The sequence below is a fragment of the Acomys russatus genome, chromosome 3 (assembly GCF_903995435.1).
Source record: "Acomys russatus chromosome 3, mAcoRus1.1, whole genome shotgun sequence".
In the NCBI taxonomy this organism is placed as follows: Eukaryota; Metazoa; Chordata; class Mammalia; order Rodentia; family Muridae; genus Acomys; species Acomys russatus.
Genome location: NC_067139.1, coordinates 32,018,396 through 32,045,440, shown reverse-complemented (window position 1 = coordinate 32,045,440; position 27,045 = coordinate 32,018,396). Strand labels below are relative to the sequence as shown.

Below are 27,045 nucleotides of genomic sequence, written 5' to 3'. Positions count from 1 at the left end.
ATAGTTCAGATTTAATGGCTAATCTCACTTTGAATTCTCATGTCCACAGCTTGCCTGCTGCCATCTTGGGTGTCCTGTCCCCAGCCTGTGCCTTGTCCGGCCTTTCCGTGTCAGAAGCTTTCTTTCCCATAGGCCAGGTTTGAAGGCATCAGGCAGTCCACTTGGAGTAGGTAGCATACTAAAGGCTGATTTCAGTCCAGGGTGCTAAACGTCATTGGGTCACCCAGTTCCCATGGTCGCTTGCTCAACTGACTCAGAATTAAACTAACTCTGGTCATCAGATGCAGGCCAACTCCTTATCATGGTCAGGGAAGACCTGAGGCCAGGGACTAAGCACTCTGTGCTGCTTCATGTAACAGCTTAGCCTGGTCAGGGCAGAGCCCTGCTATGCACATGTGTATGCATCTGCGTGATGTCTGTGTATATACTGTGAATATATGTGTTATATATATCATGCCTGTTATAGTCTGGGTATAATATGTGACTTGTTTGTGTGAGGATAGTATGTGCAGAGTGTCAGGGGTATTTGTTTGCTGTATAGTTCCTGTAGCATGTATGTGCATATTTTGTGTGGTATGTTTCTATATAGAAGTGTGGTATGTATGTGTGGTTTTTAATGTGTGATATGTGGGGTGTGTATGTTTGCTTGGCATGTATGTATGGTGTGGTGTGTGTGTGTGTGTGTGTGTGTGTGTGTGTGTGTGTGTGTGTGTGTGTGTCTGTGTCTGGCAGTGGCCGGGGGATGTGGTAGGACCCTACCAGCCTTGTCTAAGTGTCTGAGATCCTGAGGGAGGTGGCTGCCATCTGTAAGTTTTGGCACCAGCAATTCCTCTGGGAAGAAAGGAGCAGGACCTGAGGGATGGACAGAGCTTTCTAGAACACCACATCTGTGGTTATTACCTGTGAGAACTCTACTGTGGCCACCTGAGCCGCTTCTGTGAAGCCCTATATAGCCTTTTCCTGCACCGCAGGCTGCCTTGCTCAGCCTCCTCAGCTGGGCTCTGAGAAATGCCCTCCTCCTGGAAGAAGCATGTGACACCCTGTATGTTGTCTGTGGACCAAATCTCTGACATGTTTTCAGGACCAGGCAAGTGGCAGACATATCCCAGCACCCTGTCAAGCCCATCTGATGGCCCAGAGTGGCTAAGCCCAAGGATTGAATGTTCTCAGGACCCTTGCAGGCTCCAAGGGTAAGGGAAGGGAAGCCGAGCCCAGCTGTAGCGTGTGTCAGTGCCTTTGAGGAGCAGTTAACTAACGTGCAGCTTTGTGCTCTGGCTGTGCCTCAGAACAGTGGCTGCTGACCTCAGAGCAATGACAGGATTCCTTCTGTGGCTCTGAGAGTAGCCAGACTCTGCCCATATTTCTACCTTCCTTGTTTCTACCCTGGGGGCTTCCCACACTTAGTGAGAACTGGGTATTTTGTGGGGTGTTTGCCAACCTGCCCACTCCCTCCACATGCTGCAGTTGGAGCCTGGCTGGGCTGGAGGGAGCCAGCCCGGTGTTGCTATCACATACGCTTCCATGAGCTTTGTGTGTCTGACGCAGGCTCTCAGGGCACCCAGGTGGTAAGCCCTGGTCTCCACCAAGGTCTGCTCATGATGGCTCCCACTCCTGGCCCCGTTCCTCTTGTTGCGGCTTGGACTTGCTTCTCTTTCAGGAAAGTTTCCCATTTAGGTAGCGTTCCCGGTGCCTCCCACCGACAGCTCTGCAGGTGGCCACACATAGTTCTTCTCTTTCCTTCCTTCCCTTCCTTCAGTACTTTCCCAGTGCTGGGCAGTGAGCCTCGGGCCCTGCACACACAAGGTAAGCGCTGTCTGTTGACCTATATCCCCAGCTCTCATGTCTGTACTTTTGAGACAAAAACCTCACGAAGTTACTCAGGCTGATCTGTCGTCTTCCTGCTTCAGCCCCCTGTGTAGCTGAGGTTAGAGGTCCGTGCTGCCAGGCCCAGCACAAATTTTAATAGACAAGTTTAGACTAAGCTTAAATTTATAGAACGACTAAGCAAGAAGAACAAAGCTGTATACCTCCCCAACCCTACACACTACCTTGTTTCCTTATAGAATCTTTTACATTTGTAATAAGTGCATTATTTTATGTAGATGGGTGTTTTGCCTGCATTTTTGTCTGTGCACCACATGTGAGTCTGGCGCCCATGAAGGTCAGAAAAGGGTGTCAAATCCTCTGGGACTAGAGTCACAGGTAATCGTGAGATGCCCTGTGGGTGTTGAGGATTGAACCCAGGTCCTCGGGAAAGGGGCCAGGGTTCTTAACCACTTAGCTATCTTCCCAGCCCCTAGAGGCCATTCTTTATACTACATATCTTATTGTTTAAAAACGTGTGTGTGTGTGTGTGTGTGTGTGCGCGTGCGCGTGGGTGTGTGTGTGATATGTATGTGTGTGTGTGTGTGCGCGCGCGTGGGTGTGTGTGTGATATGTGTGTGTGTGTGTGTGTGCGCGCGCGTGGGTGTGTGTGATATGTGTGTGTGTGTGCGCGCGCGTGGGTGTGTGTGTGATATGTGTGTGTGCGCGCGCGCGTGGGTGTGTGTGTGATATGTGTGTGTGTGTGTGTGCGCGCGCGCATGGGTGTGTGTGTGATATGTGTGTGTGTGTGTGCGCGCGCGCGTGGGTGGGTGTGTGATATGTGTGTGTGTGTGTGTGCGCGCGCGTGTGTGTGTGTGTGTGTGCGCGCGCGCGTGGGTGTGTGTGTGATATGTATGTGTGTGTGTGTGTGTGTGTGTGTGTGTGTCTTGTGTGTTGTGGGTTTTCTTTCTCTGGAATAAGGACTTGTGATCTCCAAAATATTATTTACCAACACCTAGGCCATATAGCTAGGCTCCTCTCTGACTAGCTCATAACTTAAAACAACTAATTTATATTAATCTACATTCTGCCATGTGGCTGGTTACCTCTGCTCAGGGACCATGCATGTCTGTGCTCCTTACATCTTGCCTGACGAATCTCCTACACTTGGCTGTCTCCCAGAATCCTTTCTACCTCCCGGATGTCCCACCTTCAATTTCCTGCTTAAGCTATAGACCATCAGATTTTTTTTTTTTTTTTAATTGACAGGTGTTGCCTGGTTCCTTCACTCTTCTGCGTGTGGGTATCTAGTTGTTTACCAGGACGCTCTGTTCTCTGTTGCGTCATCCCCATCCCCCTGTCGTATCCACAGGGTCTGCTCCTGCCTCAGTATTTCATTCCATAGACCTGATTCTTTGTGGTCACGTGGTTTCCGTTATTGTTGCTGGAGGCTGGAGGTGCTGTGCTTGTCCTTTGTTCTGTTGTGGTAGCTGTTCCGGGTCCCTTGCCTCTCCACATGAACCTTGGGAGCAGTGTGTTAGTCTCTATAAGATGATGTGTTGAGGTTTCCCTGCTATCGTGGAGATCCTAGAGATCAAGGTGGGAACAGCTGGCACCTGACAGTATGGAGCCTTCCTGCCCGTGAACATGGATTGTCTCCCAATGTCTTTAATTCTGTGATTTCTCTCATCGGAGTTTTATAGTTTTTCTTGAATTGACCTTCTGTAGAAATTTATACGTCTCTCATTTCATTTTGATAGTAAGGCTGTGCAAATGATGTTCCATTTCTTTTCTTTTTCCCCGAGGCAGGGTTTCTCTGTGTAGCCTTGGCTGTCCTGGACTCACTTTGTGTAGACCAAGGTGGCCTCAAACTCACAGCAATCCGCCTGCCTCTGCCTCCCCCATTTCTTACTTTTAAGTGTGGACCACCGGTATATAAAGTACTGGGATTACAGGAGTGTGCGACTGCGCCTGGCGAGATCATGGTTTTCCTGATATTGGCAGCATTATGGTTTTTTCTCTGTGGGATTTTTGTTCATGGTAAATGCTCTTTGTCATAAGTTTCTCTCTGTGCCCAATTTGCTAAGAGTTAGGCACGCATGAGTGTTGGGCTTTATCAAATATTTATTATGTAATATTTTTTTCCTCTAACCTGTTGATGGATGACAGAAATTTACTGCCAAATGTTGAGCCTGTTGTGCATAGCTGGGACTAATCCATGGCATATAGCTCTTTATAATGTTGAGTTGAACTTACTAGTATTCTGCTGAATTATTTTTGTATTTATATTCAATATTTATGAGAGATTCTGGTCAGTGGTTTTCTTATAACATCTTTGTCTGGTCGTGTGTTAGGGTAATGCTGCACTCATGGAATGAATTAGAAAGGATTCCCTCTGCTTTGATCCTTTGAAATAAGTTGTAGAGACTAGTGTGATTTCTTCATAAGGTATTTTCACCAGTGAGCTCATCTGGGTCTAGTGCCTTTTGTTTTGGACGGTTGCTAATTACTGATTGAATCTTCAGTAAATCAAGATCCCCTCAAATGTCTATCTTTTTTGTACATTTTAGCAGAGTGTGTCTTTAGGGAGTTGGCCCATTTCAGTTAAGTCAGTGAAATTTGAGAGCATGGAGTTATTTAGTTTGATTTAGTGTATCTGAGTCTTCACATGCAAAGTGGGTTTCTGGTAGATAATACATAGGTGGGTCTTCCTTTTCTTTTTTGCTCTCCATTCTAACAGTCTCTGCCTTTTAATTAGTACATTTAGAACAATAATATTTAAAGTGATTATTAATATAGTTGGGCTAATATTTACCATATCTATTACTATCTCCAATTCATTGTCATATATATGACATATGTGTGTGTAATGTGTGTGCTTGTATGTGCATGGGTATGCATGTGTAGAAGTGCATGCGCTTTTGTGCCTACAGCCAGAGGTTGACATTACATGTCTTTCTCAATTGCTTCCTAACCATATTTTTTGAGACAGTGTTTCTCACTCAGTCAAGAGGTCACCAGTTGCCTAAGCTAGCTGGTCAGCAAGCCCCAGGGATCCTGCTGTCTCTACCACCCAGGGTTGGGATTATAGGAGCATACTGCTGTGCCCGCTTTTTATGTTAAGCTGAGATCATCATGTTGTGTGACGCGACCAGCTGAGCTATTGCCCCACTCTTTGGTTTTTTTTTTCTTCCATTCTCATATTATGCCCTTTTTGGTTTAATTATGCATGTTATAGGATTTTAGTGTTTTTCACCCATCAGTATGGCAATAATATTTTAAAATAAACATTTCTAATGGTTGCTGTGGTGGTTTGAATGAGAATTACCCCTTAGGCTCATGTGTTTGAACACCTGGTCCCCTGCTGGGGGTACTGTTTAGAGAGGTTATGACACTTTCAGGATGTGGAGCCTTGTTAGAGGAAGTATGTCACCAAGGGCGGGCTTGGAGAGTTTGCAGCCTCGCCGCACTTCTGGTTTGCTCTCTGCTTTGTTTTTGGAAGATGCCATCTCTTAGCTTCCAGCTATGGCTGCTGCTGGCCGTGACTCCCCGATATTATGGTTCTTCCTCTGGAAACATAAACCAAGTAAACTCTTCCACAAGTCACTTTCAGACATGGTGTTTTATCACAGAGACGCTAAGTTTCGGACATGGTTGCTTTTGAGTTTACAGTGTACATTTATTACTGACTACTCCAAGTACTGTCACACAGGACTCTGGCTGCTCCTTGTAGAGGAAGAAACAGTATTTTAGGAAGAGCCAGGCGTGGTGGCGCATGCCTTTAATCCCAGCACTCGGGAGGCAGAGGCAGGCAGATCGCTGTGAGTTCGAGGCCATCCTGGTCTACAAAGTGAGTCCAGGATGGCTAAGGCTACACAGAGAAACCCTGTCTCGAAAAACCAACCAACCAACCAACCAAACAAACAAACAAAAAAGAATTTCTTTCATGTCTTTAACACTGCTGTCTTTAACTTGACTTTTCCATAAACATCAGGCACAGTGTATACTATTGCTGTTATTTTGAAGAAATACTTATCAGTTAGGTCAGCTAAGGGCATGAGAAATAGGGGCCAGCGAGATAGATGGCTCAGTGGGCAGAGGCCACCTCAGTTCACTCCCTGGGCCCAGCGTGGAGTTAGGGAACCAGTTCCTGCAAGCTCCTCTACAGCCTCCACAGAGGAGCCATGTCAGTAAAGTTTAAACACTTTAAAGGATAGGAGAATTAAACCTTTTAACTTGTTGCTTTTAAAAATAGCATTCTTTCTTTATATAATTTGAATTTTCAGCCTTTATAATTTTTCTCCTCTCAAGAGAACTCTGTTTAACATATCTTGGAAATAGGGTACACTAGTGGCTAGTTCTAATTTTGTCCAAAAATAGAGATTATTTTCTTTCACCTTTGAAGGATAGTTTTGCTAGACATGGTGGTATATGCCTATAACCCCACCACTTGGAAATTGGAGGCAGGAGGATCAAAAGTTCAAGATCATACTTGGATATATACTGAGTTTGAGGTCCGAATGGGCTGTGTAAGATACTATGTCAAAAAGAAAAATATTAACTGTTTGATGTTTGATTAATTACATTAAAAGGAAGCTGGTAAGCTGGCTGAGTAAGAGACATTGCACACTAGCCTGGCCATCTTAGTCCAGTCCCAGAGCCCCCAGATGAAGGAGAGAACCTATGCAGGCCTCTCTCTGCCTGCCACATGCACACGGAAATTTAAAAAATGCTAGACTCAGAATTCCATATGCTCCCAACCCCTCAAGCCCTTTAAATAGTTTACTACACAGTCTGGTGTTTGCAAGGCTTTTGAGAAATTGGATGTAAGTCTGTCCTGGCTTCCCTGTAGGTAAGGAGCTTTTTTCCTGTCCACCAGCTTTTCTCAAGATCTCTATATGTTTGAATGAGTGTGTGTGTGTGTGTGTGTGTGTGTGTGCACACGCGCACATGTGTGTATGTGTGCCCAGGCATGCATATGCATGTACACACATGTGGAGATCAGAGGGCAGTTTCTGGAAATAGGCTCTCTCCTACCTTATGGGTCTTGGGTTTTGAACTCAGGTCATCAGGCTTGGCAGCAAGTGCCCTACCCACTGAGCAACCTACTGTCTGGGTATTTTGTTTTTGCTTTTAGTGTGCTTTATATTTCCTGTTGCAAATATACAGCTTTGAGAAGAAGCATTCTGTTTACTTACACCTTGCCACATAAAAGGCTTGACCTTTCATACATACCTGCATGCTTGCCTCTTTTCCGGGAGTGCTTTGGTCTGTGTTACTGAGGCTGTGTTGCTTCAGAGTTATACCCTAGGAGTCTTCTCTCTTCACACATTGCCCCACACGTCTCTTGCTTGGGGTTTATGTGAGCAGCCAGAGGGCTGGACTAGATGAGGAACACGCGGTTGTGTCCTGCTGCTGCTCAAGGGCGTCCCATCCCAGCCACTTTCTCTGAAAGGTCTGCCGCACCAGCACTTGCTTCGGCTTACATTCTGTAAAGATTTATCTGTGAGTGTCAGAGTATAGATCTAAGATAGGATATCCCTGGCTGTTCTCGAACTCAGAGATCCACCTGCCTCTGCCTCCTAAGAGGTTAAAGGCACGCACCACTACACTCAAAAACATGTTTTAAAATAAAATTGTATATACATATAAATTCAGATAGCTTTAACTGAAACAAGATCAGTTTTTCATGATTAAAAATCTTTAAGGGCTCAGGGTATAACTCAGGAACCCATGTGAGGTCTTTTGACTCCCTGGCATCACATACTCAAAGGGTTTATACTTATTTAGTTGTGTGGATACCAACAATCAGTAACTTAGGGGGAGATGGCTCAGTGGGTGAAGCATGTGAGTTGCGGGTCTGTGTACGTTGAGTGCCCAGCATCTACTTAAAAGTCTGAAGCCCCACCTTGTGATGGGGTGACAGGGGGCCCTGCCAACTTGCTAGAATCAGTGAGTGACCCTGTCTTAGAAAGGAGGACGTCCAGTATTGATCTCCGGACTCCACATGTATGCTTACACATATGCACCCACAGCCACATATGCATGCATACACATGAACATGTGCACACACATATACCTCACACATACACAAATAAAATACCAGCTGTTCCCACTCATGAACTCATGATGACACAGGCTCCTGATAAGACTGACAATGTGTGCTTGTCTGTCTGCAATGTCAGTGGTAAAGTTTAGATATTAATGTACCCCAATGGCCTGTGTGTTGAATGCTTGGTCCCAGACTGTAGTGCAGTTGGGAGGTGGCAGAGCCTTGAGGAAGTGAAAGCTAGTGGGAGGAAACAAAGTCCTCCAAGGGCACGCCGCCCCTCCCCCACACCCCTCGCAGTCAGTGCTGGGGGGGGGGGGGAACAGGCTTTTCTCTGCTCCATTTTCCTACCATAATGCTCCATACTACAAGCCCAAAGAAACAGGCCTAGTGACTCTGCCAAGACCTCCCAAACTATGAGCCAAAATCAGTCTTTCCTCTTTTAAGGTGGATTTTCTCAGGTGTTTTGTCATGGTGACAGCTGACCAGCACCATCAGCAACACCCTTTTAACTGCAGTTCAGTGGGTATTTCCTACTGTGCTGTGGCCTCCTCTGTAGCTGTAAATGGCAGCTCAGTCACTAGTCAAGCAGATGCCATTTCCTCGCATGATTCTCCTACAGAAAATGGTCTTTTCACAGCTACATCCTTAATACGCATTTCAGCACTAGACCGAAGTCTCTCTTTGGTGCTTGTGACTCATTTGCAAGTGATCATTTATTTTGGTTCCTGATGTTTTTCAGTGCAACAGGAAGCTGTTCCATTGTCCTGAATTGTCTTTATTACTGTGCCCAAGAAGGGATGCAGTGACCCTGTAGGGCTCTGTGTGTGGGTGTCCTCTCTCTGTATGTATGGGTAAGCCAGGGGCTCTGGGAGGGAGTGTCCTCTCTCTGTCTACAGGGGTGAGTGAGACAAGGCAGTGTTCTTCAGGTACCCACGGAGCCAGCCCTGACCTGGCTCCTTCATTTTGTTTTGAGTTCAGGTCTTACCAGGTAGCTCTGGCTTTTTGAAACCCACTGTATAGACCAGGCGGGCTCCAGTTTGTTTCAAGGCCTGTCATGTCCTCTAAGTGGAATGATGGCGACAATGAAGCTTGAAGGGACCCAAGGCTCCTCCCCTCCGCTGGGAGTGGGACAGCTGCTTCTGGATGGGAGAGTTATGGCTAACCCCGAGTTTCTTAAAAAGGTCAGAGAGTATTGTCATTGGGGACATTTGAGATGTACCCGACAAAACAGCTTTAGAGCTGAGGAACAATAGATGACTCAGTTCATACTTAGGGAAGTGTGTGGTTTCTACCTGTCATGCTTGGGTTTCCTATAAGCAAAACCGTTCTATAAATGGGCTTACGGAAGAGAATTCCATGATAAGCAAGTCAGAGCCAGACCCTTTGCACAGGCTCCATGGTGGTATGAATACTTTATGGCCAGTACGAATGCTCCATGGCTAGTGTGAATGCTCTGTGGCTGTGTGCTCTATAGCTTGTGTGACTCCTCTCTGGCTGGTGTGTGATTATTCTGTGGCTGCTATGACTCCTCCATAGCTGGTGTGGATCTTCCATGACTGATAAGGTTTTTCCATGGCCTTGTGAAGTGCTCCATAACTTGTGTGTGAATCCTCTATGGCTGGTATGGATCCACCATGGCTGGTGTGAATTCTCCACAGCCAGTATAAAATGCTTCATAGCTGGTGTAAATTCATGGCTGGTGTGAATTCTCTATGGCCAGTGTGAATACTCTGTGACCAGTGTGGATGCTCCATAGTGGGTGTGACTGTTCTTTAGCAGCATGCCAGTGTTCCATGACTGTAAAATCACTTCCCACCAAGCTGCAACTCCATATTCCCTCTTTCCCACCCCTGGCACCCCACTTGACATGTGTCTCTCTAGACTTACCTGTTATTAGCACTATGTGTTAGGCTTCCTCCCACCCCACCAATGTACTGTTTTCATTCATACGTGTTGCTTAATATATACGCTTTAGGAAGAATAATGTGTTATGTGTGTGGTCACATGTTTCTGATTCATTCACCTGTCTTGGATGTTGGATGCCATACCTACTTACTGTACATCTCTATTTTTTTGTGAGTAGGGCATTGATGAAATGCCAATTTATTTATTTATTTAGTTAGTTTTTTTTTTTTCGAGACAGGGTTTCTCTGTGTAGCCTTGGCTGTCCTAGACTCACTTTGTAGACCAGGCTGGCCTCAAACTCACGGTGATCTGCCTGCCTCTGCCTCCCGAGTGCTGGGATTACAGGCGTGTGCCACCATGACCGGCGAAATGCCAATTCTTAAATCTTAGATATATAACTGAGTGAAACTGCTGGCTTATATTTCATTTTATGTTTATTTTCTGAGGAAATAAATCATTTTTCCTGTGTCAGCACCATTTTACATCTCTCAATTGGAGAAATTACGGAAGGGTCACAATCTCTCTGTAGCATCCCTCTGGGTGTGAAGTTGCATCTCGTTGGAGTTTTGATTTGCACTTCTAATGATGTGCCTGTTCAGCATTGCTTCATGAGCTTGTTGGCTGTTTATTCATCTTCTCTGGGGAAATGTCTGTTTGAGTCATTTGCTCATTTTAGAATTAGATTATTTTATTATTAAACTATAAGAGTTTTTGTGTATTTGGATGCTAGACCCTTAGCAGATATGTATTAATTTTTTTCTCATTCTATAAGTAGCCTTTTCTTTCTCAACAGTGTTCTTTGATGTACAAACATGTTTTTTAGTTAAACTGAAACAATTCTTTGACAGCCACATACATACATACATATATATATATACACACACCCCATTACACATACCCCATTTTCACACACACCATTACATGTTCTCTTCCTCTTTCCTCTCCCATTGAAGCTCTTCTCATTTCCAGCAAGTCCCTACAGTTTCAAGCCCCCCTTCTGTCTCCTGCTTTTTTGAACCACTCAGTTTAATTGGGATTTCTTGCACAAGCATGAGTGAGGGGGTTTACTTACTTACTGGGTTGTTGTTTTTTATTTTTGTTTTTACTGGGGAATGGGCAACATATCAGAGGTACAGTATTGAAGAAAGTGGCAGCCCTTCCCTACCTAGTAACCAGTAGCTGCTAGTGCATCCCTCAGGAAGGGACGGACCTCGCGGGCTCCTCCCCAACCCATGAGGAGATGTTGCCTGGCCCAATTGTAGATGCACAGAAGTTTTTAATTTTGATAAATCCCAGTTTATCATTTGTGGTTGTTGCTGCTTATTCCTTTGGTGTTGTATCTGGTTGTCCACTGCCAAACACAAAGACATGAAGATTTCATTCATGTTTTTTTTTCTAATAGTTTTATCATTTTAGATCTTATATTTGGTTTATGAGTTTGTTTTCAGTTAGTTTTTGTGTAGGGCATCAGGTGGGCATTAAGGGATAGAGACCGCAGACCCTGAGCACTCACTGGCAAGCTAGTCTATAAATAGTAAGCTTTAGGATCACGGAAAGACCCTGCTCAAGACGGTAAGGCAGAGGGCACGGGAGAAGATACCCAGTGTTCTGCCCTGGCCTCTACATGCATGTACACGGGTGTGTGCATTTGCAAACTCATGTGTGTGCAGTATACCACACACACGAAAAAAGAATAGTCTTTCCCTATCGAATGATCTTACAACCTTTGTCAAAAAATGAATTGATCGCTGATATGTAGGCTTTCTGGGTCTAATTCTATTCTGTTCTGCTGGTCTGTTTCTAGCTAGATGCTAGTGGCACATTCTTTGGGTTACTATGGCTTTGTTGTAAGTTTTGAAGTTGTGAAGTATATGTCCTCTTAACTTTTCATTTTTGTTTTTGAAGAATTGGTTATCTGAGGGTCCTTCACAATGCCATGTGAGTTTAGAGTCAGCATTTACCCTGTTTCAGCAGTGTACAAATCTTGCCTGTATTTTAGGTACATTTCCTCCACATAGTTCATCTTTCTTGATGCTTGTGTAATCACGTTCTTGACTTTCTTTTCAGAATATCTGTTCCCAGTGTCTAGAAACACTTGTGTGCCAATCTTGCATCCTGCAACTCCTCCTTTTGTTCATCATAGCTAGCATGTTTTATATGCATGGCTTCAGTGTGATTTTCTATATATTTAAGCTTGTCATCTGTAAATAAAGAGCATTCCACTTCTTTCAGTTTGAAGGCTTTTAACTTAATTTTGTTGTCTAATTGCCTAGAATTGCACCTCTAACACTGTGTCGAGTAGAAGCCAATGACAGGCACCCCGCTGCATTTCAGATCTTTTGGGGGAAGGTTTTTGGCTTTTCATCAGTCTGTGTAATATTAGCTGTGAGGTTTTCATATTAGACTTTTATCTTTCTGAGGAAGTCACTGTCTATTCTTAGTCTATAGATTGTCTTTTAAAAAATTATGAAGAGCTTGGAGTTGGTGGCACACATCTTTAATCCCACCACTTGGGAAACAGGCACAGGTGGATCTCCAGGCCAACCTTGTGTACAGAGTGAGTTCTAGGATAGCCAAGGCTACACAAAGAAACTGTCTCCCTCCCCCACAAATAAAAATAAATAAAATTATGACTAGATGTTGGATTTTGCCAAGTACTTTTTCTGTATCAGTTGAGGTACTCATGTGGGTCTTCCTTGGGTTTATTATATGAGGCAAGAATAATTTAGGAAGGATAGGGGCTGGGGAAAGTCTGGGAAAGGGGGACAGAAATGTGAGGGAGTAAGGACCACATGAACTGTGCTTCTTGCCTTTTGCCCTCAGAAATGGGTGAAAGTTGCATGGTCCCTGTGCTGTACCCTCCAGGGTGGGGCCCCAGGGAACACCCTTTCCATGTAGTCAGATGTGGTGCTGCAGGGGGTGACGCATTGGTTTGTTCCGTGTATTGGACTATCCTTCCATTCCTGTGGTAAGTCTCACCTGTGGAGTACAGCCCCCTGAGTATGCTGCTGGGCCTTATGATATCATTTACTGAGAATTTTTTTCTTTTTCATTTTTCGAGACATGGTTATCTCTGCATCTCTGCCTGTCATGAGACTCTCTCTGTAGATCAGACTGGCCTCAAACTCACAGAGATCCACCTGCCTCTGCCTCCCGAGTGCTGGGATTAAAGGTGTGTGCCACCATGCTCGGCTCCTGAGGATTTTTATATTGCTATTAATAAGAGATGTTGGTCTCTTGTTTTCTTATATGCCTTTGGCTTCAAAATCAAGATATTATTGGTCTAATAAAAGGAATCAGGAGGGCTGGGGAATAAATGATAGAATCCTTGTCTAGCATGTTTTAGGCCCTGAATTCATCTCCAGCACCAAAAGAGGCGGTGGGTCAGTAATGTGACTTTCTTTTCTGTTTGTGTCTGAGGAGGAGTGGTATTCATTTTGATAGAATTCATTAGTGGTGCTTCTGGGCTTTTCCTCTTTATTACTTAATTTATTCATTGTGTGTGTGGGGAGGCATGCGTGTGTGCGTGCTTATGCTAAGGCAAGTATCACAGCACACATGTGGAGGTCAGAGGACAACTGCCAGGTGTCTGTTCTCTCCTTCTACCCTTTGGGTTCAGGAAATTGAACTCACACTATCTGCCCTGGTGGTGAGCACCTTTACCCCCTGAACCATGTTGCTGGTCTCTGGAGTTCTCTGAGGGAGCTCACAGTGACACAATGTCTTACTGCAGATCTTGTCCCCTTTTCCTTTTTTGTCAGCGTGAGTACATATATGTTGCTGGGTGGTGGGAATCAGTACCCCGCTTCAGATGTGGGCCACAAGCACTCTACTGCTGAGTTACAACTTACTCTGCTGTTTTTTAAATTTTTTGTAGTTTGTGTGTTCCTAGGAATTTGTCCATTTCACATAGGCTACCTTTTTTGTTGGTCTATAAACATTTGCAGTGTTCTCTCACAGTCTTTTTCCTGTCCTTGGGGACAGTAGTGCTGTCTTTACTTCTGTGGCTGGTTCAGTTATCTTTCTTTCCATCCTGTCTCTTTTTTGTCTTGGTCAGTCAAGGTAAGAGCTTGTAAACTTCTGCTTTGGTTGACTCTCTCTGGTGTTGCTGCATTAGTGTATACACATTTTACTCTCTCCCCAAATAATATTGAAGAAGTTCTCATTTGGTGGAAAACAAGCTCAGAGATACAGAGATATGCTGCCCATTCAGTGATGTTTGAGGGATACAAGAAGTCAGGAAAAGCACCTCCCTTTCCTGCTCAAAGTTTGCAGAGGTCCACTATGTGTCTCATTCCCAGGAGCTGTCTCATTTTTTGTTTTGTTTTGTTTTCTTGGAGTTTCTTTGTGTAGCCTTGGCTATCCTGGACTTGCTTTGTAGACCAGGCTGGCCTCGAACTCACAGAGATCCGCCTGCCTCTGCCTCCTGCAATGCTGGAATTATAGGTGTGCACCACCATGCCTAGCTGTCTCCTTGTTTTTTGAGACAAGGTCTCTAACTGGGATCTGAAGCTCACTGATTAGACTCTCCAGCCAGCAAGTGCCCTGGAAATGCCTGTCTTCACCTCTTCAATTCTGCGACTCTAAGCATGCACCACCGTATCCTACCTTTGCATCGGTTCTGGGAAACTGAACTGAGGTCTTGGTGTTTGCACAGCATACCCTCTACTGACTGAGCCATTGCCTCAGCCCTCCTTACTTATTTTTAATAGGTGTAAAAGTGGTTCCTATGAACCAATACATCATGAGGCCATGCATTAAAGAAGAAGAAGAGGAGGAGGAGGAAGAGGAGGAGGAAGAGGAAGAAGAAGAAGAAGAAGAAGAAGAAGAAGAAGAAGAAGAAGAAGAAGAAGAAGAAGAAGAAGAAGAAGAAGCAGCAGCAGCAGCAGCAGAAGCAGCAGCAGTCGTCTCCAGGCAGAGGTGGCGCACGCCTTTAATATCAGCACTCAGGAGGCAGAGGCAGATGGATCCCTGTAAGTTTGAGGCCAGCCTGGTCTACAATGTGAGTCCAGGACAGCCAAAGCTACACAGAGAAACTTGTCTCGAAAAACAGAAGAAGAAGAAGAAGAAGAAGAAGAAGAAGAAGAAGAAGAGGAGGAGGAGGAAGAGGAGGAGGAGGAGGAGGAGGAGGAGAAAGCACATTTTAAAAGTCATTCTAAGTACAGCTAGAAGCAGTTTGAGAACTTTGACTTTTGATGGATTTGTAGAGCTCACCCTCTGTGTAAAAGTCATTTGCCTAGTGTACACTGGTGGCTTCCAGACAGCCAATTCCCTTAGCCCTTCCTGGGTGGAGCCTCTGGGACTGCCTTAGGAAATGCCACTTAAAAACATACCAGGTAGCTCTGTTTATGCTTCTGTGCTCACTGGAAAGATGTTGTTGATTTTTCTGTTAGTGGGATTCACCTGTTCCCATACCTTGCCCTTTCAGCTGAGTTTTCAATGCGTTCTTCTCCTGGCCTCTCTTTGCTACCTGTAACCAAAAGAGTGGAAGGTGTCAGAATAGACGTGTTTTCATCGTGTTGACTGTGGTTGTTAGAAGCCCGTTGGTGTTATATGTTGCATCCTTTGACTCAGTCCTCATTCCCTAAGTGGCTTTGGCTGTGAATGTCACTGCCAGTAGCTGTCTCCTGAGCCAAGTTTCTGAGCAGGGTTTCAGTGTGCTGAAAGAGCTCTTAGGAAGGAAGAAGAAGGGGACACGTTTGTCACTGCCCCTCAACCTTGCCCTGACCTTCTGAAGCTGAGCGGGTCAACTGGCTGTGATGTAGCTCAGAGTTCTCCAGACTTCCAAGCTGTATTCTGTTCCCCAGCTACCTCTAGAGTGAGCTGTGTCACTGGCACACTCCCTTACCCTCCCAGGGTGACGATGGAGATGGTCCTCACAGAGGCAGGCTTGCTGGATGAGTGGCAAAGGCACTGGGTCTTCCTAGTGAGCCTCTGCAACTGTGTGTGAATCCCCCTGCAGATTCATGTTTGAGGAGGGCAGCTCTGCAGCCCTCTCTCCCATCCCTCTCCAAGAACCAGTGTCCTGGACAGCTCCGCTGGTCCTGGGTCCCAACAGTAAGAGCTACCCCTGAGCTTATGGATGGAAGCTGCTAAGAGAGACTGAATGAGAGTAACAACAGTCTCTCTCCTCCCGTTTCAGCTGTGTTGGGGTGGAAGAGGAGGAGGCACCAGACATCGACATTTACCACTGCCCGAACTGCGAGAAAACCCACGGCAAGTCCACGCGTAAGTACCTCAGCCCATGTCAAACATCAGAGTCACAGCCCAGTGAGTGGCTCTGGTGCTGGGAGCCATTCCAGCTCAGATGACTGCTTTTGATTAACTCTTGTCCTCAGAGTCAGCCGTGCAGACTTCAGCATCCCCAAGGCCTTGCCAGGGCCATGCTTAGTGCACTTGGCCCATATTAAGTGTGGGATTGGGGCTCAGGTGATAAAAGAGGTGTTCAGGGCCTCCAGCTCAGCCAAGCCCTGACATGTGTTTGTGAGTGGCTCAGCAGCTGTCCATCCTCTAGGAGCCTGGCTTATCCTACCCAGCACCCCTACAGGAAGTCTTTGAGAGTCTGGCTTTCCCATAGTGCCTGCAGCTATGTATCCAGGGCTTCTCCTCCCTACCCTTGCTCTCTGGGCCCTGCTGTGCAGCAGATACCCAAGGTGCAGGCTCAGCTCATACTGTAGTTTTACCCAAGTAGGCTTTGAGCTCCAAGGCTGAGCCCCAGTTACAAGTGGGGAGCAGAGCTTTAGCCTGAGGAACATAGGGATTGGACTTGTGCATGTGCTCATGTGTGTGTGTGTGTGTGTGTGTGTGTGTGTGTGTCCGTGTGTGTCCCTGTCCTCAGGACTCCTGCCTATGCTGGTACTAGAAGCACTTACATTCACTGCAGGTGGACACTCTCTGGCTGTTTCACTATTCACATCTCATGCCTGAGGCTGGACTGGCTGAGCTGGGGGACCGTGTCCAGCTCCCATCGTAGTCACTGTGTCACTCCCCTTTCAGGAGAACCTCACCTAGGTGCTCAGTTCAAGCTGAGGTCGTATTGCCTGGCTCCATGGACTAAGTCCTATGAATATAGAGAAATGAAGATGAGAGAGATGCAGACAGTGGATGGGGGTAGTTGAGATAGGGATGCAGGCAGTGGGAGAGACACAGACACCAGGGACTCCAGTATGGGGTACTCAGTTAACAGACGGGGGGATGGGCAGGCAATGGAAGGACATGGGTCCATACTCCTGTTCAGTGGACCCTGATCTGGCTTCTGGTGAGGCTGGTATAGGTGGGGTGGACTCTTCCCTGCTCCTGGGCTCTCTCTGCTGTTGGCTCTTCTAGGGCCTGGCCTATGTGCATTGCTGGATCGGTGAGGCAGCTCTGGTTTCTGGTCATGCCCTAGCACATCCTTAGCATCTGGCTGTGCTGCCAGATGGTAGTCCAGGGCTCCTAAGGCACCTTCCAGACCTCCTAGACCCACAGCACTCATGCTCAGAAAGTCTCACTGTGGAGTAAGCTAAGGCACTGGTAATATGGACAGGAAGGGGTGTTCACACTGTTCTGGCACGGTGCTAAGTTCCAGGTCTTCATCTTTTTTGTCAGAAAGGAAACAAGCCTGGAGGGCTGCCCCCAGGACCTGTTCTGTGGGCCTGGGAGGCTGGGTCAGGGCAGAGCAGGGTTGGACCAAGAAACGCCAGCAGGCATGTTCTTGAGAATGGGGTAAGGCCATGTGTGCCCATCCCTGGGTCCCTACTGAAGGTGATCTGGAAGATGCTAGGGTCATACTACCCTGGGTGGTTCATGCCACAGGTGCATCTGGGAGTTATTTCTAAGGAGATCCCAGATTTGGCTGGAACCTTTCCTGGCAGCCATAAAGGTTGCAAGGGGTCCTGGCTTGGGGGCTCTTGCCTGAGTCTGCCCAGAGTAGAACGAAGGTGAGGGGGTGCTGAGCAGGCTGCATCAGTGGCCAACAGTTTGATTTTTTTTTTTTTTTTTTTGGGTGTTCTTGGGCGTCCTCAGAAACAGCATTTGTGTCAGCTACCTATCCACTGGGAAGGCGTGTGCACTGCCTCCCCTGGGCTTGGGTAGGGTTTGAGCAGAGGCTCCACGCTCAGCCGGGAACCCCGGTACCAACTCTGATTCCCATTTTTACCACCAGCTCCTGGGGAGTGATGCATGCATGGGGGCCTATATTTTTTACCTGTGTGCCACCTACATGAATGCTTATCTGGTTTTGCCTCTGTAACAAATGCCACGGGCTGGGTGGCTTAAATAACAGGATATTCATTTCATGCCATTCTGAGGACAGAGAAGTCCAAAATCAAGGTACCATGGAGAAGACCTCAGTTCCACGACTTTCTCCTCTCAGGTGCCCCACCTCCTAATCTAGAGGACTGGGTTATTTCAACCTATGGATTTGGGGCACAGACTTCAGTCAGAGCATGCTCACATGTCTGTGCACATGCCCTTGTATGCGTGTGTCCGTTTGCATGGGGTTTAGACTCTCACTACTGTTTTCGAGAGGCTTTGATTCCTGCAGCCTCCATGGTCTGGAGTTCTAGCCCTTTCTCTACCAGGACACACTCTCAGATTCCAGCCAAGTCTGCACTATGAGTAAGTCTGCTGGGGACACTGGCTCTAGTCATACGTCCATTCCCAAAGCCTTGGTGACAAGAGGCCCTCCCATGGTCCTGGAGAGCTCCGGCCCTCTTGAAGTTGGAAAGCTCGTTTCCTGTCTCTTTCACCCTGGCCTGAGGCAAGCCCTGCAGTAGGTGGATACAGTGAACAGCAAGGGCCTGTCCCTGTCATGATGTTTTCACTTCCTTAAGCAACAGTGCTGTAAGACGTAAGGCGGCTCAACCCCACACAGTTTCTGAGTGTTCTTTGAGGTAATTTTGGCCTGTGGGTCTTGGTCAAAGCCATGAGAGAGGTTTATTTGACAAACAAAAATGTGGCACAGGAGTGTTGGGCTCCTCGACATGAGCCTGGCTAGGTGCCTTATGTGACAGAGACCAGAGGGGCAACACAGCTCTGAAGCCACAGCAGTGTCACATATGTGGCAAAATGTACTCACCTGGCGGAGAGGACCCACTGCCCACCCTCATAAGGTCATCCCTCTCAGAGTCCCTGTGGGGTTAGGTTGAGAGCCCAGGTGTTCCCAGCACTGCCCCCTGTTGCTCAGAGTGCTACATGACAACTTTAGTACCAGGGCCTGCTTCCTGGGTCTGTTCACAGGCACATTGACTGTGAGGTGGGGAAAGAGGATTTCGGAAGGAAAGGTTCTGGCAGGAAGGTGGCAGGTCTTCATATGGAGGTCGAGCAGGATGTGTCTTCCCACTATAGGAAGCTCCTTGGGCTGAGAACCTTCCAAGAGCTGCCTCTGGTTGTCTTGGCAGACCCAGTGGCTGAGTGAGGACGGGGCAGGGCTGGAGTGGAAAAATGACCTCCACTGTGAGACCCACGGGTGAAGGTGAGGTGCAGGCAGAGATAGACAGGCAGGGTCCGTAGGAGAGATTTTGAGTTTGCTGTGTTGGTGAGCTTTCTAGTTTCCTTTCTGTGCCCTGTGATGCCTAGCCAGGATGTCCTCTTAATAGGTATAGGGGCCTTCCAAGTTGGGTGGGAGCTGTGCTTGGAACAGACCCATTTCCTGTCTCCTCTATAGTCAAGAAAAAGCGGACTTGGCACAAACATGGCCCTGGGCAAACGCCGGACATGAAGCCAGTGCAGAACGGCAGCCAGCTGTTCATCAAGGAGCTGCGGAGCCGAACTTTCCCCAGGTGGGTGGACCATCCCGTCCTTACCCAGGTGGTTGGACCTTCTCCAGGTAAACTGCCTTCCACAGGTGATTGGCTTTTCTCAGGTGGGCAGACTTTCCGCAGGTGGGTGGGCCTTCTCCTGGTGGGCTCTAGGCAGAGCTGTCTAAGGGGTGGACCCATACACTGAAGCTCTGCCTCCTCCCTCCATCTTCTAGTCACTGCACCCAAGGCTGTGTGTACTGTCCCTCTCCATCCATTTGTCTTTCACTGGGGACTCCTTCTTCTAGCAGAGCAAAGAGCCAGGGACCTGTTGTTGAGGCAGGAGCCGCAGGACTTCCACAGACAAGAACATCTCTTCTCTGTCGGCACCTCTTGAGCATGCATATTGGTGCTACTGTTGACTTTCCTTCTTCTGGGTGGAAATTACTTCTTTCCATCCTGGTGTCTGGCCCCGGCCTCGTGCTCTTGCCACCTTGTCGAGGCCTTTTCCTTCTTTCTACTCCCTGCACCCTTGTTCTGTCTGAGGTCTGCCAAAAAAGCAGACAGACAAGGGTCCCTGTGGAAAAGGGCAGTTTGGGGAAGCTGTTCTGAGTCACCCACACTTGAGAAGTTGGTCCTGTTTGTCTGACTGAAATCTTCGTTTCTCTCTTACTTTGGAAGGAGAGTCCTCAATTGGTGGGTTTCTGTTGTTGCTTGTTATGCGACTTGTCAGAGCAGCTGAGCTTCGGTTTGTCCTCGCTCCTCTGAGCAGAGTGTATCTTCTTCAGCCGCCCCCCCCCCGCCCCGCCCCGACCTCCATGAGCTGCAGTTCACTTACTGTAACTCACCATGTAAAAAAGCCCAGTAGCTTTTGATATGTTCACAGATGTGTGCATCTTCATCAGTCAAGTTCAGAGCTTCTACCCCCACAAAGAAATCCTGCCGACTTCTTTGCCGTGGCCCAGAGAAACCACAAGCACCTTTACCTGCCGGGTCCACTTTCTCATGTGTAAATCTGCTTGCTTAGTCGGGCCTTTCCTAGAAATAGAATCACCTGGTAATTGTGTGGCTTGTTCTATTCCGATTATTTTCAAGGCTCACCGAGTTGTAGCATTTGTCCGGATTTTGTTCTCTCTTTGGCCTAATAGTATCCCACTGTCTGGCTGGACACTTGCTGTTTATATTGCTCAGCTGATGGCCATTTGGGTTGTTTCTGTTTTTGCTTTTGTATTTTTATTTTTTTTAACTACCATGAATAATCGTGGTCTAAATATTTATGTACACGTTTTTGTGTGGTCATATGTTTTCATTTCTTAGTGTGGAGCCACTGGGTCAGATGGAAATTCCGTGTTTAATTGTCTGAGAACTGCCAGACTGCTTTGTAAGGCAGCCGCACCACGTGACATTCTTGCCAGCCGTGATGGAGGGGAGTTCTCGCATTCTACCGGCTCTCCTTACAATTGTGCTTCTGAATTTGTCTGTTCTGTGGCTGTGAAGGGGTCTCTTATATTTTGATTCGCGTGTCTCTCATGACTGGAGATGTTAAACAACTTTTTGTTTACAAGTGGACCTTTCTAGTCGCTTCTTAGAGAAATCTATTGAGATATTTTGCCTCATACACTGTGTGTGTGTGTGTGTGTGTGTGTGTGTGTGTGTGTGTGCACGCATGCACATGTGTGCACCTCATTTGGAGGCCAGAGGATAACTTTAGGTGTTGTTCATCAAGCACGATTCTCTTTTGAGACAGGGTTTCCTCAACCTTTACCTCACACTTTAAATGTTTTTTATTATACTTACATATTTATTTGTGTATGTGCGTAAATGCCTCTGTGTGCATAAACAGGCATGATGGCAGGCACTTTTATCTGCTGAGCCATCTCACTAATCCTGCCTCACAAAAAATTCTTTAAAATTTTGTTTTATTTTATGTGAATGAGTTTTTTGCCTGTATGCATGTATATGCATCACATATATGTCCAGTGCCCTTAGAGGTCAGAAGAAGGCATCAAATCTCTTAGAAGTGGAGTTATGAATGGTTTTGAGCCACAGTGTAGGTACTAGAAACTGAACCCGATTCCTTAACAAGAGCAACAAGTGCTTTTAACTACTGAGCAACCTCTCTAGTGCAGCACCTCACACCTTTTAAAATAATCTTTTTGTTGTCTTGTAAAAGTTCTTTACATATTTTAATGACTTTTAAAAGTAATTTTTTATTTTTTAGTTTTTCAAGACAGGGTTTCTCTGTGTAGCCTTGGCTGTCCTGGATTACTTTGTAGACCAGATTGGCCTTGAACTCACAGTGATCCACCCGCCTCTGCCTCCCGAGTGCTGAGATTAAAAGCATGCGCCACCACACCTGGCTTAAAAATTAATTTTTTAAAAGATTTATTTATTGTGAGTGCTTTATCTGCAGAAGAGGGCATCAGATCACATTATAGATGGTTGTGAACCACCATGTGGTTTCTGGGAATTGAACTCAAGACCTCTGGAAGAGCAGCAGGTGGTGCTCTTAACCACCCCTGACTTTTAGAAATTATGTGTCTGTGTTTGTGCCTGTGCTCAAAAGTTCAAGTGCTTGTATAGTGTAGAAAAGGGCATTGGATGTCCTGTCAGCTGCCTGACAATAGTCTTTCTTAGCTGCTGAGCCATCTCTCTAGCCCTCTTTACATATTCTAGAAGCATCCTCATTATGCACAATTGGCAGATATTTCCTGCCCTGGTCTGTTTTTTGACTTTTGTTTTGTTTGTTTGTTTGTTTGTTTTTCAAGACAGGGTTTCTCTGTGTAGCCTGGGCTGTCCTGGACTCGCTTTGTAGACAGGCTAGCCTCGAACTCACAGTGATCCACCTGCCTCTGCCTCCCAAGTGCTGGGATAAAGGTGTGTGCCATTATGCCCAGCATTTTTTTTTTTTTTTTTTTTTTTTACTTTCTTGATGGTGACCTTTGAAGCAGAAAGTACTTTTGATGTAGGTTTTATCTAATCTCTCATTTGCTTCTTGTGCTCTTGTTGCTATCTAAAACCTTCACCAAATCCAAGGTCATGAAGATCTATTTTCCTGTTTTCTCCTAAAAGTTTTGTAGCTTTAGCATTTTGTTTGTACATTGACACATTTTGAGTTAATTTTTGTATACAGAATAGAGTAAAAGTCTAATTTCTTTCTTCTCCTTCTCCTCCTCTTCTTCCTCCTCCTCCTCCTCCTCTTCCTCTTCTTCTTCTTCTTCTTCTTTTCACGTAGCTATCTATTTGTTCCAGTGTCTTTTGTTGAAAAGACTCCCTTTTGCTATTAGAAGGTCTTGGCACCTCTGTTGAAATCATTTGCTCCTAAGTGTCCACATTTACATCTGGACAAACTTCTAGGTGCTGATCTGTGTTTGTCTTCGTGCCAGGACCACACTTGACTCCTGTATTAAGTTTTGAGGTCAAGGTCTGTGGGTCCTGAACCTTTGCTCTTCATTTCCGAGGTTGCGTTTGTTCCTCTGGCTCCTTCACGTGGTCCATGCGAATTTTAAGATCAGCTTGTGAGTTCCTACAATAAAGTTACCTGGAATTCTGCAGGCTGCTGTGGAAGGATTTTGGCTTTGCTCTGTTTGCCATGCCAGGGGTGCATGTGAGAGCGAGAGATCCATCTGGGCAATGGTGTCTGTGCTGCCGTGGAAAGGGTGGCTAGCGTGCAGGACCACAGTGGAGCGCATCCATCCCCGTCACAGTTACCAGTGGACCTGTGTGCCCCTCTCCGGGTGGCGGGTTGCTGGAATCAGCACCACAAACCTGCTGCAGCCACCTCCAGGAGCATGGGAGCCACGCCGTGGCCAAGGATCCTGAGGCCTCTGGCTTCCCTTTCCCTACAGTGCTGAAGATGTGGTGTCCCGTGTGCCAGGCAGCCAGCTCACTGTGGGCTACATGGAGGAGCATGGCTTCACTGAGCCCATCCTTGTCCCCAAGAAAGATGGACTGGGCTTGGCTGTCCCTGCCCCGACGTTCTATGTGAGCGACGTGGAGAACTACGTGGGTGAGTACTCCCCTTTGTGGTCTTGTAGGGGCCCAGAGAAAGGAGGTGTTGGGGTAAGGAACTGTGCTGTGCCTTTGATCGCAGCACCCTGGCCTTATCCTTGATCTGATGAGGGCAGGCTCTCCCTTCCCAGTGGGTGCACCTCCATCTACCATGCCTAACACATGCCTGTAATGGTGCTGCCATGGTCAGTGGGGCCTGGTGTCTAGGATTCTTGTCACAGATGTTCCCACAGCTTCCGCCTTGTGTCTGAGCAGCCACTGTGGACCCTGACAAAGGGCATGTTTGCCTGCCTAGGCTGCATTGTTTGATGCTCTCTTGATCGTGAGCCTTCTGTAAAGACTTTTCCATCCTTAGCTATTTGAAGAGCCTCAACTTACCCTCATTACCTACAGAAAGGGCAAGAGAAGTGTTTTCCCCTTTACTCATCAATTGATCCGTTACGACAGCAAGTCAGAACTCATATTAGTTTTCCTCTGTTAGCATCCTATCGCTAGAATAAAATATTAGACACAAATAACTTATAAAGGGGTCGGAGAAGGTTATTTGAACTCAGGTTTCTAGAGCTACCAGCCCATCATCATCGTCCTCAGTTTGGGGTCTCTGGTAAGACTGTGTGTGATGGAGTAAATGGCTTATATCATGAATCAGGACGCAAAAGGAGGACCAGGGTCCTGTCGTCCCCACCTGGGACCTCCCCGTGACCTAGCACTCCCCTACTAGACCCCACTTCCTAAAGGTTCCACTGCCACTGAATAGCAGCACAGGCTAAGACCAAGCCTTTGTATATCCATAGCAAACAAGTGCCCTTTAAATGGAGGGCTCCTCCTAGCTTTTAATTTTAATATTATTATGGAAGTGCTCATGCCAAGATGTCCACTGTTATCTGAAGCTCAAGTTGACTGGGCATCTGTATATTTATTTGCTGATGTGGCCTTTCTAGCTGACATGAGACTCGCTGCCTCCCAGTGTCACTGGGTCCCGGAGAGGAGCTTTGGTTACTCGAGTCCACAGCAACTATAGGTAGACGAGATAGGGTCCGCCCTCATCTATACTATGGGGGCACTGCCATGTACAAGGGCATCTGAGGACATGTAAGTGTTAACACTCACCATGCCCCTGTGCTTCCTCGCCAGGGCCAGAGAGGAGCGTGGATGTGACGGATGTTACCAAGCAGAAAGACTGCAAAATGAAGTTGAAAGAATTTGTGGACTATTACTACAGCACGAACCGCAAGCGTGTTCTCAATGTGACCAACCTCGAATTCTCGGACACCAGGTAACAGGCTGCTCTGGGTTGGGGTTGGGTAGATCTGGCTCGGGGTCAGTGTCACCAGTCTAGAGTTCACAGGATGGTGTTGGGCCATGCTGGTGTGAGGGCTGCAAGAGCTGGTCCAGGGTCCTGCTCTGGGTTTTGGGGCTATGAAGCCTGGTTTGGGGTTCTACCTTGGTGTGGGGACTATGAGGCCTTACTTGGGGGTTCTGCCCCAGGGTGGAGGCTGTAAGGCTTGGCTTGCAGTCTTATTCTGCGTGGTCTGCTGCTGTCCTGTGAGCTTCTCAGAGGTCACCATGCAGGCTTGGTTCTCCTTTCTCTTAAAACACACTGAACAACTCAGATGAAATAGGAGCTAAAAGGAAGCCAGCCCACTCCCAGAGAAAGCCACTGGGGCAGCATGAATGAGGCCTTTCCTGTGGCACATGCTCCTCCTGAACACTAACGGCGTGCTGAGATGACACACTGACACAGGAACTCACAGGTGTGTGATACACAGACAGTGCACACACCCACTTCTACTTGTAATACACTCTTGGATGCATATGGACAAACTAAGACACAGCGTAATGACATACTGTCATGACACGCTGAGGCAGGACACTGACACACCCATAATCATGACATACCCATGGAACAAGAGGTAGACACACTTCAGACAGACACACTTACAAGCATTCTCACTCAATGGATACTCTGAGACATAGCAGTGACATGGTCAGGACACCTGCAGCATGTCCATTATAGCTGCCACACATTCGTTATATGAACACACAGCCCCCTTTTGACAGTAGCATGGCCACTGAAGCTCTCACTGCCACCACACTCAGTGCTTCCATCACACACTCCCTGCCATGTGTACCGATACCCTTGCATGCCCATGCATACTCACACACACAGAACTGTACTGTGGTGGCCACTGTGCACCTCCCCTAAGCCTTCCACTTGCCTCAACCTATGAGTCCACACACAGATGTCTCAACAGGTCCTAGGTGTTGTCATTGGAACGACCTCTGTGGGATGGTGATGCTTGGGCAACAGGACTAGGCTGTGACTCCTGGTGGTGCTTTCACGGAGATGGAGAACTCCCCTCCACTGGTCAGGAGAGGCATAGCAAGCCTGGAGGCCACACACCAAAGATCAGGGAGCACAGACAAGGAGAACAGTTTGGGATCTGATGCCTTTATGGGTCCTAGGCTTCTTCCAAATGCACTAAAAACCTGTGAGCGGTTCCTTAAATTGATTTGTTTATAGATGGAAGGCATGAGTTCGGGGGTGGGGGTGGGGTGGTGACTGAGAGGGATCACCAGGACAGGTGTGCGTCATGCACACAGGATATGGGAGTGATCGGAGTTAGACATCTAAGGGGGATGCCCCACAGAGATGTAGTCTCCACACCATATGGAGGGTGTGGAAGGAGATTAGGGACTAGGGGTTGAGTCAGGGGTGCTGAAGTCCCACTTATAGGCACAGGAAAGGCCAGCTCATGTGTAAGGTGGATGCAGAGATCAGCTTATCTGGAGCCAATCCAGATAGCCTCGTCAGGGTGGGTGTGGCCTTTAGTAGAGGCAAGGTGGAGATTCACAGGGCTAAGTGTGTTCAGGCTAGGTGTAGCTTTATGAGAGACTCTATTTGGCCTGAGGCAGCAAGCATGTTCAGGTCTGGGTCTCTGTCACTGCACAGGTGCTGCTGGCATTTCATAAACCCCAGGCGTGTTAGTTAACTTTAATGCTGTGATAAAACACCACGACCAAAAGCAAGTTGGAGGGGAAAGGGTTTATTTCATCTTATAACTATATAGTCCATCATGCAGGGAAGTCAGGGAGGGATCCTGGAGGTAGGAGCTGCCACAAAGGCCATGGAAGAATACTGCTTACTGGCTTGCTCCCCATGGCTCACTCCTATTTTCTTATACATCCCAGACTATCTGCCCAGGGGTGGCACCAGCCCCCACAGTGGCCTGGGCCATCCCATATTGGTTATTGGTCAGGAAAATGCCCTACCGGCTTGCCTACAGACCAGTCTGATACAGGCATTTTCTCAGTTGAGGTCCCCTCTTCTCGGGTGACTCTGGCTTATGTCAAGTTGTAAAAACTTACCAACACACTGGGCCACTTAGGCCTTTTCCCACCATGGAAGTGATGTGGCTCATTTGACAGCAGCTAAATGTGACAAAGAGTCTCTTGGCTGCCTGTGTTTTGCCCTAGAGAGAGGTGGCCTTTCTCCAAATGGCACACATGGCACTGGGCTGTGTATGATAAGCATTTCTTCTGAGAATCTTGTGG

At 47.1% G+C, this 27,045-nt stretch overlaps 1 protein-coding gene across 2 annotated transcripts in view; it reads left to right on the top strand.

The window, feature by feature from the left end:
• The window catches only part of Phf2 (PHD finger protein 2), a 68,574-nt gene that overhangs the window by 20,115 nt on the left and 21,414 nt on the right, over positions 1–27,045 (top strand). For both annotated transcript variants that reach the window (XM_051170942.1, XM_051170933.1), the window contains exons 2-5: positions 15,903–15,988; positions 19,407–19,521; positions 23,328–23,488; positions 24,625–24,766. In XM_051170942.1, the coding sequence (XP_051026899.1) occupies positions 15,903–15,988; positions 19,407–19,521; positions 23,328–23,488; positions 24,625–24,766 (504 nt within the window). The remainder of the gene's footprint in view (positions 1–15,902; positions 15,989–19,406; positions 19,522–23,327; positions 23,489–24,624; positions 24,767–27,045) is intronic.